Raw genomic sequence first — 13,811 nt, 5'->3', positions numbered from 1 at the left:
GTGGTTTCCCATGTGGCAAATTAAGTTCGCGTGTTCACCGCGAAATCATCGGACTCTATCATTATGTGCTTAGCCATGATGTGACTTGGAATTAGTTCAATCGTTTCATTGTTGGTAACGTGCTTTTCATATGCATCCAATGATTAGACACAATTGCATTATATTTCTGTAATATTATGGATAAACATACCAAAAATATAATGTTACGTTCATACAATTACATAAGAGATTGAACATCAGTCATCAGTATCATTTCATTTGCCTAATTTATTACGTAGATACGAATCGGCAGACAATGTCGAGTAACCCAATAAGATGTGAAGCGTAGTCATAATTTTTCGGGAACAAAATCATATCAATAATTTTATTCTCTGTATTTGTATAATACAACTAGCTGTCCCGGCACACGTTGCCTTAATCTTCATCATTTAGGGGTATGAAAAATAGATGTTAGCCGATTCTCAGACCAGTAGGTCTGAGAATCGAGTACGATATGCACACAAAATTTCATGAGAATCGGTCCAGCCGTTTTGGAGGAGTATGGTAACTAACATTGTGACAGGGGAATTTTATAGTTTATAACATAAGATACAGAATTATTAAATGCTCTATTAATATTATGTTGTTACCTATTATTTAAGTTAGCAACTAGCAAAAGTGCCGCTCTACATTTGATTAAACTAGACAAAAGCAATTACAGGTAGCGTGCGAATTTAACTATAAGTAGATGACAAGGCAAGGTATTCTTTTCATCAATTATATAAATTATTTTGCTTTTAATAACTTATTTCTTCTATTTCTATTTGATGTGTTATCATTTCATCAACCACAAATCATTTTTTCTAATGATATAAAACCTAAAAAATTGCGTGTTTAGATATATATAGGTATGTAACGAATATTTATGTATTTAAAAAAATTGACAGAAGGAGTAACATGTAACATTATAAATTTTTATTAATTAAATAGGTATACATTTTTAACTAGATTACAAAGAATTACCTATCAGTAATGCAGTAGTAAGTAGACGAAGTTAACCTAAATAATAAATCGTAGGATAATAAAAGATTTATAAGAAAATCCTTATACAACATAAGTAGCGGTCATGCGAGTACAACTTTATGTCCAGAATGTTTTTATCCGTAATTAGGTCAGTTCTCTCCATGTAATCTTATTTCATGTTGTAAACAGATAGCCAAGACCAACAAGACAATCTTTAGAAGAAACAAACATTAAATTAACAAAAATAAGACAGAATTTTAATTTATTAAAATGTTGAAATTTATTTCCATTAATTTAAATTTAATGTTTATTTGAATTTTTATACTTTTACCTTAAAAATATTGGGATACAAGTTACAACTGGAATTATACTATTTTAGTATATAAAACAATCAGTACAAAATAAGTATAACTAATGTACTGAATTTGGAATAAATTCGGTAAATTTTGTTAAACATTTAGAACGCCTGAAAATCGGTCTGATTCTTTGACCTTCATTACATCTAATTTTCCATTTCAATCTAATTCCATCCAAACCCAAATTAAAAATCAAATTTCAATTAATTAAATTGAATTTGGATGAAACCAAAGGACAATTATTTCTAATAAAATTGCGTCCCTTTAATTTATATTTACCCTTACATTCTCGTCCAATTTTCTACTAACGAATGCTTTTCAAAGGATTTTCTTTGACTCTGTGATTACATATTCTATACTAACATCTATACTAATATTATAAAGCTGAAGAGTTTGTTTGTTTGAACGCGCTAATCTCAGGAACTGGTCTGATTTAAAAAATTATTTCGGTGTTAGATAGCCCATTTATCGAGGAAGGCTATAGGCTATATATATCATCACGCTAAGACCAACAGGAGTGAAGCAATGCGGGTGAAACCGCGGGAAACAGCTAGTTATAAATAAAATTGCAACATCATTCATGATAAAAGGAAGCCCTTCTTAGTTATTTGACACAATACTTATAAATTAGAGTTACGTTCTACTTGTGTAAAAAGTTATGATTATTTGCTGAATTATTCGTTGGCTTTCTGGTGCTTTTAATAAATAAAAAGTCTGACTCATTTAATATTTGTCGATTAATCATTCAACCCCTACTTAATTACTAGCAATGTTAGAAACAATATAAAAGCTTATATTTTCAGTACATGGACCAATTTTTTAATTCAAATAATACACCTACCTATAGTCTACAATTATTTGATAAGTCTCAAATACTTAACTTTTTTTCACATCTTCATTTAAAAGGGAGTTATAATCAATTACTAGTAGGTAATATTATAATGGCAAATGCTCTACATACAATTTTTAAATGGAACTTAATTAAAAAAAATGACATCAAGTATAAAATATAACAAAGAACTTTAACAATACTATTAAAAATTGAACAATACTATTAAAAATTTTACAATAATTCGCCACTGTTTTTTCTTTTAAAAATAATAACATCGCGAATATAAAGCCTTTACCCGCTTTTCACTTAAACCTATAATAGTGTTAGCAATAATCATAATCTTATGTGCAAATTAAATTACAGGTGACATAAGTCAAAGTAAGTGCATTTGTCTCATAAAATCTGTAAAAAAAATATATATTTTTACAGGGATTTGTGGGAGAGCGCAAGAAATATGCGATAAGAATGAATTAATTTATTATAGAGGAGCGAAGTCATCTAACAGGATAGTTAATAAAAAATCTAAAAAACATGCTTAAACGCATAAAATTGTTCTATTGTCATGTTTGAATGTAGGGGAGGCCAAGAGGGGGATTTTGGGATTTACTCGAGCGCGTCAGATTACTATAAGGGACGGTACCTTAGCTATTCATTAGTACCTCTAGTCAATATGAGCAGTTATGGTTGGTGGGTGCGCTCAGGGGCCCCGCTGGAAAATTTGAATAATCCATAATTCCCTAAGGTTGAGCTCGAATCGTCAGATTAGCGAAATGGGGACTTCTTATATTGTAATTAACCCCCCCATATATTAATCTGACGCGCTCGAATAATATTACTTTAATTTTTCACCCTTTCTTCATAGCGATTAAATCGCCACTTAAATCGTCAGATTAACGTATACTTTTTTTCAGTGACGTCCTGGAGCATGCAAAATATCAATATCTAACGCGCTTGAGTATTTCCAAGCCAATTTTTTTCTTTTTTAAATTAAAAAAAACCAAAAAACCCTTCCCCACCGCTAAAAGTGAAAACATTATAGGACCTTTTTTTCTCGCTATGGTCTAATCTACCAATTCTAATAGGTTCCCGTGACGCTCGAGTAAATCCACATTTAGCATCCTGGGCTCCCCTACTATAAATCTTTCAGTTTAAAGTGGGTTAAAATTCAGTCCTAAGAGTCGGTTACATCTACAAACATAAAGATAAAGCTCATATGTATAAGGTAATCGTCACTAAAGAACACTAAATAAAATCATGTTCAAATACTTAATTCTTTGACAAAATTGCATGTAGAGGATTTTTTTTCACCAAAATATAGCTCTAGAATAATCCCAAAAAACACTTTCGCGCCATAAATCGCGCATCTGTCAGCTTCCGGAAACAAGATATATCTCTACAAAAAGGCTCATTCATCTCACGTTTTGTTTTTGTGAATTAAGGCAACAAACAAACACAGTTTCTAGATATTAACACTGATACAGTTTAAATATTAACATTAACATAGAATCCCCAAAGCACTTGAACAAAGTGGCTTCCCCTTAACAGACACTAAACAAGTGACAATGAACACCCTCTTAAAAGAGTTAACTATATCATAAAATTATTTAATCAGTCTTGTAGGCTAGTAGGTGCTCTTTTATTACTATAAAAGAGCAGCATTAGTTTAGTTAGCCACCTTAGTTATAAAAAAAAATTGAAAATTATCTTTTATCTGTATCAACAGATAAAAAAGTCAACAACACATTGTCGTGACCTCCTTTGAAATTCAATATTAAAATTTCCAAGGATTTGAAACAAAGGGTTTCTAAATACGTCTTAAGCTTAAGGTTATATAACAGAACAATTTACATAACTGTCAACATAATCCTTCCTGTGTTCGCATCGCTCATCTGTCCCTGAAGGAAATTGGTCTTTGTTTAAATAATGAGCCTGTGTCTGAACTAAATGAATTATGGCACAATTATTGACTGTGAGACAGACGGTTTAACAGTTAGAAGTGAATAGTGTCTAAGTTATTTGTTAGATAAATAGGCCATATTTGTAAACACAAAGGGATGGATGTTCATATATTGTTCATAAATAGAAAACTAACTTGGTAAGACAGTCGGTTATGCAGAAAAGGAAAGTATTGACCTAAAATTAATTACCTATTATACTTTCGAAAATTATTAAATTTTTTCTTTATAGAATCCTGTAAACTCTTTGTTATTTTCCCCACCCAGATTAAACTAATCAAACAGGATTCACTATTTACTAGGCGTACCTAATTTGTAGTTAAAAAAAAAATCTTAAACCACTCTTCTTTATTTGTAGAAAATAATGCGCCACGTCGAATTGCTAACTAAATTCCTCAATTTGAAAGAGTATTAAAAACTCAATGTATTACAAAAACTACACACAGTCATCAATCAATGAAACAGATTACAAAAAGTTTGCCCTATATCTTTTCGTACGAGTCACTTCACAAGTCATTTGCTATTTTAGCGTAGGTAAAGACCCTTGTATACCGAAATGTCGAAATATTAATGAGTTATTAACATACGCCACGGGAGATTAAACCGCATGAAAGGAATAACAAAGGTCAACCAGACTCATAACAGTGGGATTACAGAGATATGAAAATGAATATGTCAGCGAAAGAGCTAAAAGCAACGTAAAGACATGTTTACATTCGACGTAACAACGATTCTTGTGAATTTCTAGGAACGAACATATTGTACGAAGATATATCTATAAATTAATATTTATGCTACTTATTAGAGCTAGCGCGCAAGAGCAACTTTTGTCTCCGCAACTATTTTGTCTCTCCCATCAACTCCATAATATGGGCAAGTAAGAATAAGAAAGTGCGCGCACGTAGCGACGCAACTCCCCATAGAGTTGATGGGAGAGACAAAATAGTTGCGGAGACAAAAGTTGCTCTTGCGCGCTAGCTCTTATGCATATTGATTTGAATTTATGAATTTGAGAGAAAATATGTAGAGATAAAGTCAGTGAATTACTGAACCGTAAAAGTTTTATCGAATATCATTTATGAGCAAAAAAGAAAGGAAAAAGTACTGAAATATATCTACATATTTATTTTTATAAATATTTATATCAGTTAATACATTCAAAAGATTTCGGATTTCATCCTTACGTCAAATAAAAATAAAGTATAGTATTTTAATCTCTTAATTACTATAAAATTTTGCACCACAATTGTTGACGAATATTTTTTGTTGCCAAACAATTTTCAATATAACCGACTACTAATGTAGCATAAAAAGGTACAAGTGAAGCATTTTAACGCACCAGTATGCAGTTGTCCTATATACGAATAACAACTTGACATTAATATTGCTGTAGTCATTAAAACGTTTCTATTTTTAACCTTTCTCGGCGGCTGTTGTTTGAATCTTTTGTCATTCATGTATACCTGGTACCTTTCAACCCGAAAACAATGTATTGGAGTTATGATGATCAAAGGAAATAACGTTTCAATATCTTAGAAATATATATTTATTAAGCTTACATTCTATATTCAATATCGTTTGTAATATTAGTTGTTCTTTTACAAGGACAACTAAAGCGACTTTGTATATTTTGTGAATATATTGAAAGGACATTCCATATTAAGCATGTAGATATAATATGTGGACGTGATGAATATGATGGCTTTTTATCTATAAGTTTAGGTACCCAGCGAAAAATTGTCTATAAAAAGATGTCATTGGTAGAGTCAGTTGAATAAGATATTTTGTAACATAGTCCGGCCTTTGGGTCAATCCTCAAAATTAGTAAATTACATTCGAATAAAGCTAGAAGTTGGAAAGTTTTGGAAGGAACCGCATTTAACCGATCAGACGTTGATTAAACGTTTCCTACTTAAGTACATACCTAAACATATGTACATAGTTTTAAAACTGTATGTAGCTAAGAATTTGATTATTCTATTTTGTAACACACATAAATAGGTCTAGGATACAACATAAATAGGTCTAGGAGCGGCGGAACTTTTATTTTTATGCAACCTTATTTTTATATTAACATTAGAATTCCTAATGATTCGTTTTAATACCTAACTACGCCAAACAACTTTAAATTCATTTTAAAATGCCGCTCTATAAATTGCGTTTCACGAAATTCACAATACACGCGCCTGCAAAATATGGCCATTATTCTTTATATTCCGCAAAACTTTACATAACCGGACATCGCCTCGTGGCTACCGCGTTGCGGCGTGGCCAGCTAGATGCGGACCGTGACGTCATAGGTCAGCTTCAAAAGGGAAATTCGCAAATTTGGCTCATGTCACCTGACAATGATGTTCGACAGATAGTTATTAGTTACAGACGTTATGTAACTATCAGTTGAATGAAGCTGAAAGAATAAATTTTAACCTAGGAGTGAAAATAGTTCCGTGCAGGTATTCTGAATTTAATATTCTTCAGGTTTTTCATCGCACAAGATTAACAATTCTCCGAATCCTGAAGAGGTTTCTTCTTGAAAAATATATGAGGAAATTGCTATTAAATTCAAAGTAGTAACTGATCCTTGATAGAATGCGATAGCTATTGAAAAACATTTAGGTAAATCGCAAAGAAATAGCCGTTTATTTCAACATTTGATTGAAGACTGCTTTCATCTCCACGAACTTTTAATTTCGCCTCTGTGAAAGCTTTCTTTGCCTTTTGTTTTGGGATTCTGTCACGTGACCTCGTTTTTAAGCGACTATAAATAGATGCACTCAAATCAATCCATGAAAGGGTTTAAAGGGTTCTTTTTCACGTATTTTTTGTAAAAAAATACTGCGTAATTCACGATGGTGGTATTTTTAAATAAATTGGTGTATACATTGGAATATTTCTTGGGATATTCAAGAAATAAACAGATCACGTCTAGTTTGTAACCCATGATCAAGTACAAAGCTACCGTTTTTATTAGAAACTAGCGGTCCGCCCCGGCTTCGCCCGTGGTACATATTTACGTTTTCTCTACATACCTAATAACCATCCTCGTACTTCAAGGAATATAATAAAAAAAGAATTATCGAAATCGGTTCAGCCGTTCTCGAGTTATGCGCTTACCAACACATTTTGCGATTCATTTTTATATATAAGAAGAAGATAGAAACCTTAATCATTATATTGCTATGACGATATAATTGTTATCTTAATTTTCTTGTCTGATAACGCTAAACATTTGATCAATTAACTTATTCACAAATTAACAATACTTCTATTGAAACTAATGTTATATTCTTTACAAATTCTACCACTAAATACAATTATGACTATTTAAGTACAGGAAGCATCAGACTACTTGGACGCTCATTTAGAAATTCCACCAGATCTTCTGTAAATCGTCTATGATGTGAGGACGATACAAGACATAATTCACAAGTATATCTCGAGTTTTACCAATAAATAGTTCATCCTATACTTTAATAATTCTAATACATGGCGCTCTCGTTCGAGCACCCTCAAAGGTAGCTTTTAAGTGATTGGCTGGGGATATACGGTACTCGCTGGATACATTATAACCAGACCACACAGCTTAAAATATTTCCTGAAGATATATGCCTTACGAATTAGATTAGGTTAAGCTGGAACTTAAATACCTAAGAAATGGAAATGTGAAGGAAAGTTTGTCAATAAAAGTAAATTATTATATGAAGGTTTCCATTCTAATATTATATAGTACAGTAAAACAAAATAATTTGGAAAATCCATAAGTGCACGCCTCATAATTTTTTTTTAATAAATATTTATTAATTATTATTTTTGTTTATTTAATAACAATTAAACCACATCGAATCAGACCCTGAAAAATGAAAGGGTTCTATTCCTGAGCATACTCAAGCGTAAGAGAAAATAGTTTGGAAAATCCAAAAGTGCACGCCTCATAATTTTTTTTTAATAATTATTTATTAATTATTATTTTTGTTTATTTAATAACAATTAAACCACATCGAATCAGACCCTGAAAAATGAAAGGGTTCTATTCCTGAGCATACTCAAGCGTAAGAGAAAAAAAAAGACTCGATTAGTAAAGTATTTCGGTCGCTATCGTGTTAACAAGAAAAAGGATCCGCACATACAGACACACGGACGTCCAAGACAGAACTTTTTTAAACTGTTTTTTAACTAGTTTAAATAACAAAAATGACATCAAAAATATCATGAATGTTAAAAATAGTGTTTTTTCTTAATATGTGTGTGTATGTATTATCTTACAAGTGCAATGTATGATACATAAAGACATTTTAAGTTTGAAAAATCAGATGTTTTGCGCGAAGCGACAGTAGTACCCACCTCAACGCTTCGCTTATGAGGCGTGCAAAAAAGACTCGATTAGTAAAGTATTTCGGTCGCTATCGTGTTAACAAGAAAAAGGATCCGCACATACAGACACACGGACGTCCAAGACAGAACTTTTTTAAACTGTTTTTTAACTAGTTTAAATAACAAAAATGACATCAAAAATATCATGAACGTTAAAAATAGTGTTTTTTCTTAATATGTGTGTGTATGTATTATCTTACAAGTGCAATGTATGATACATAAAGACATTTTAAGTTTGAAAAATCAGATGTTTTGCGCCAAGTGACAGTAGTACCCACCTCAACGCTTCGCTTATTAGGCGTGCAATAAACTTTGTAAATAATGTAAGTACCTATTTAAAAAAAATACAAAATTTAAAAATTATTTTCTTTATTTTAACAAACAAAACTTAGAAACTACATACAAAATTTAGTAGGTAGGCAGAGATTTTTCAGTTATGAAATATTTTAATAATTACTTAAAAAGAAGCTATGTTAACAGTAAGTAGATAGTTATGTATCCAGAAAACCGGCCTCGAAAGCACGCCTAAAAATATAAGTAAACATTAAAAATCTTATAAAGTACAGATTTAAACAGAAACAAATTACCATCCCATCCAACCAGAAGAATCACATAAATATATCACACAGCAATAATCCAGTGTAAATAAGCGGCTGCCCTTTACCTCGCAGTTTACTAAGATAATCAAGTTGAAGCTTACAGCCCCGGGCAGCAAAGCCGATTACCAACGAAGCAATCAAGCGACTCATTTCGGCTATAAACCGGTTGTATGCTAACGAGGATTTATGAGAAAACTACTCAAACGTTTTAAGAACATTTCGTTATACTAATTGCATAAATTCAGGTAGCGCGTGTATATAAGCGAGATTATACCTCTAGGGATTATATACCTACCTAGTACTTTTAGTAATGGTATTTGGGGATTTAGGTAAGCTCGTTTCTTCTATTTGGGTAAGATGTTTTGTAAAGAGCTTTGGATAGAATCTGGAAAAAACATACAGGGAAAATGTTATTATTTTTCAAAATGAGAGAGTACAGTAATGTTATTGTATTGAGAAATAACATACGAAAAACACAAACCAAAGATATACACAAATATGATAAAAACATAGAAATCAATACTTACGGATAAATAAATCAAATCTATAGCTCATTATCTTCTTTTCGTTTTTCTTATGGAATGCGGAAAAAAGCCTAAGAAGAAAAGCCTGTAAAGGAATTGTTCGTCGTTTCGTTTAGATGAAATGAACAAGAATACAGAATACATCAGAAGATAATTTGTTAAAATATGTTCTCTTAAAACTTTTATTACATAATTGACACCTAATTTTTATACAAAATGTTTACACAAATGCGATCCATTTTCCGTTCTATTTACCCAACGCAAGTCCATGCGCATCAACAATCTGGCCAAACAAAACGCTTATCTATCCTAATTCCCACAAGCCAACAAGGCTTTAACATAAAACATCATGTTGAACATTTGACCTTTGCCCTTTCAACGTTTCTGGTACTCAATCCCTTTCATAAATTTTCAAGTACCTATAGCTGATTGTATCGACGTCGCTACTGGTACAGCTTTCCACCAAACCACGAGGAACAAATGTCGTTTGATTCAAGCATTTGTATAGGATTATTAAAGATGTGCATGATTTATGGGGGATTAGATGGCTTGTGGCTTGTCGATTAAATATACATATAATTATAATAAATAGTTTGTGAAGTTTGATCGTGTTACAAATTGGTTGCAAATGATATTAATATATTGCAAATGATATTAATATATCAATAATTTAAACTCAGTATCCTAGAATGTATGATCTTCTCCAATATTGTAATTCGAAAATAAAATTTAAGCTTTATAAATTATGACTGCTTTCATTTATTATTATTGAATATTTTGTGTAGTATATTCAGCAAATATTTATGAAGACCACGGAAAAAATAAGGATAGTTTCATAAAAAAAATAGTACCTATCTATAATATTTATATTTTTATATCCTTCATAAATGGATACATTACAAATTTGCATCATGTTGTATGCAGAAAAACTTACGTAAAGAATCTGACATTTCATCCTACTTTAAAAGCTATTAACACCAGGAACCCGCCAATCATCTAATTCTCATGCTTACAGTCTATTTTTGCCGAGAAATTGCATTCATCAGCCAATTAAAGCCAGCACATCGAATCAATCGCAGGCTACAGATTAAACAAGATTTGATATTCAATTTTTTTACATTTCTCTTATAACCACGAAAAGAAAAATTGCGAGAGGCAGAATTTAAGGAAAATACGCTGATTTTACCAATTCTTTTAATTTATGAAATGCCCTGTAAATCCTGTAATAACAAAACCATTTTCCTTTGTTTCAGGTTGTAAAAGTGATAATGAACGTTGCGACCGTGTAAATATTAAGGTCTATTAATAAAGCAATATTATTAAAAAACCCCGTAGTAGGTATACTAGCGAACGAACGTGCTAAAATAGTTATAGTTCTTCCATTGATAGAACTAGTGATTGTCTGTGCTATTTAATAGTCTGTGCTCGAAAATGTCGGTGAATAAAATTCGGATCAGTTTGTACGGTCAGCAAAGGAAGTGAAGAATGATGCGAAGATGCCGCAACGCGCGCCGACCACGTCTAGTTTGATGCGCCCGTTTGTGGTACTGGCTCTTCCCGGGATGTATTTGCTGTATAAGTACAACCAGTACCGTCAGCAGCAAATGGAGACCGCGAGGCGCCGAGTCACTGAGCGCGAGCTTATGCATCTTAACACCAAAATCGTAAGTAATTTAGAGATAAGACTTAAGAGATATATTCTTATAAATTATTATGTTTGCTATAAATAAAATAATTTTGCCAAAATCGATACAATTTGTCATTTTATAAAAAACAATATAATCATATTCGTAACATTACCTATATTGTTATCTCAAAACATACTAATTAATATAAAATTGCGTAGGAAATAATCGCAAAAATATATTTAATCATATTTCGTCACAGGGTGTGCCGCACGCGATGTGCCCTGACCGTGATGTACTGTGACTCAGAAAGCTTAGCATTAAAAAGGTTATCCTAGCTGCTAACCTTCACCCTAATAATAATTGTTTCATATAATATATAGAATTAAATGTGTTCTTATTTCGTAGAAGGGCCCTTCATACAATAAACCTAAACAATGGGGAAATTTTGATTTATACTTCGTGAAAAGCTTAGCGATATCCTTAGAGCACTTAGAATTTTATTTTCTCACGTTTGCAAAACATAATCTAAGTATTTACAAGAATTTTTAAACGTTTTAAACCCTTTCATACATCAAAGACGAGTCTCCAACTAAAACCCGTAATGATAAGATTAAAATATGTAAGAAATGGTTAGCAGCTTTAAAAACAGAGATAACACTAAAAAGAATTGGAAATAATCGTGCTATTGGTGCGTACAGCTTTTTACTACCTAGCGTAGTAAATAAATAATACTCCTACCACAGTACTATTACAATATTATTTAGGAAATATTGTAATACTGCGCTCCTACGTAGCGCTGCTGTTATAACTTATAACCTACTCGAACCTACGAGGCTACGATACAAGGCACATAGATATACATACTTTACCAATTTAAAGCTGCTCTTCATATCTGAATTATTAACTCCCTGATGCAAGTTAATTACAATACAGTTCATCGAAGAAGTTTAACTTCAATAAACCTGGAGCAATTAAGCGAATAAACCATTCCATATTCAATCCAGTGACCTGTCCAATTAATAGAAATAATATATTCAGCAAGCATTAACACAACAATTTCTTCTTATTAAGTCTGTTGATTTTATGAGTCTTAAACTCAAACAATTATTTATTCAATAAGACTTCTCCTAGAAGCATTTTTGAAGTGTCATAACATAGTTTTACCATTTACATACCACCGATTCGGAAAGCAGCTTATGTTTCAAACAAAATTCTTTATCCGTGAAACTTAATCCTAACTTCCAGCTTTAATTACGCCATTTAATCCTTTAAGAATACGAAAAGCATTTGCATATTTTTACAAGAAACTTAGTTCACCCAAGAATTGATCAGACGTTAATCCCACGCTCCTAGTGACGTCTTAATCCCACGTCATTTAATTTCGCGAAATCGTTCAGAAATGCTATAAAGGCGCGAATATACGTAGTATGAGCGTCATGTGGGTAGGGCTGTTTAACGAATATAAATTGCTAGAAAAATGTACCTATGTGTATTTTGGATGAAAAAGGCATTATACTCCTTGCTATAAGATGCTTTTAAGCATATACAAATCGTAGATTCTAATATCAAATGGATTAGATATATTGATTACTAGGATTTGCAAATGCTGAATAAATAACTGATAATAATTTTTCTTCTTCGGTCGCTTGAAATGCAGTTCAAGTAAAATACACATTTAATAATGACCACGAAGTTATGCTTTCCACGTAATTTATCGCCTAAGCAACTTCTTTTATTAATTTTTCGACCATGTTCTGAAAAATACTATGGCTGAATATAATAATATGGCTGAAAAATACGAGTAGTACACTCACCCTTAATACTAAGACTCCGAAATGTATGTTCATCAAAATTAGATACGTTATGGCTGGTAACCAATGAATGAAACGATATTTTTCGGCACGCGATTCCGGACACCCTGATAAATGACCCACTACGTGCACAAAATATATTCTTTACTCATGAAAAATGTACAAATCTCTGAGTTTTACAAGTTTTCGACGTTGCATAACAGCCTGTCTAGACAGGTAAACAAATCCTAAACATTTTAAGGTTTAAATGGAAACAGTTTATCAAACGGTAGACATAACGCAACAAAACAAAATAGTATCTCTTGAGTTTACGTGCTTTTAGCGAGCTTTACACGCGACTTGGTTATTCAAAGAGCACTTCAAATTTAAACTTTCAGTAAACAAACAAATAAACAAGTAATAGAAGAAGCCATAACCTCAAATCTCCAAAAAGTCGATAGCTTAAAAGAATGTCTAGCTAGTACTTTAAAATATCCGCAAATGTTACCTAAAACGGCCTACGAATAAATTTAGAAATACTATCAAACCTACAATAGATGCACTAAAAATACCGCAGTGCCAAGGTAGACCGTTGCACTCCCCTTTTCAAGATCGATCCTAATAATAAACTGGAAACATAGAGCCTATTTATAGTGATCTCGTTTTATTGGATCATATGGAGTGTTCTAGAGAGTTCGAGAGGCAATTAAACTCGAGACCTTTGTCTTTGATTTTGTTTTAATTTTTTCCTTTG

General features: G+C 31.9%; 1 protein-coding gene across 1 annotated transcript in view; it reads left to right on the top strand.

Annotated features, from left to right (window-relative positions):
* The window catches only part of LOC149480940 (uncharacterized), a 51,133-nt gene that overhangs the window by 262 nt on the left and 37,060 nt on the right, over positions 1-13,811 (top strand). The window contains exon 2 of the mRNA XM_089705964.1: positions 10,893-11,303. Within this exon, the coding sequence (XP_089562090.1) occupies positions 11,136-11,303 (168 nt within the window). The 5' untranslated portion in view covers positions 10,893-11,135. The remainder of the gene's footprint in view (positions 1-10,892; positions 11,304-13,811) is intronic.

The sequence above is a fragment of the Colias philodice genome, chromosome 17, assembly GCF_061535455.1.
Source record: "Colias philodice isolate Cphi_HAF_F1 chromosome 17, ilColPhil1 Martin Lab GWU primary, whole genome shotgun sequence".
Lineage (NCBI taxonomy): Eukaryota > Metazoa > Arthropoda > Insecta > Lepidoptera > Pieridae > Colias > Colias philodice.
This window is presented reverse-complemented; position numbering and strand designations above follow the sequence as displayed.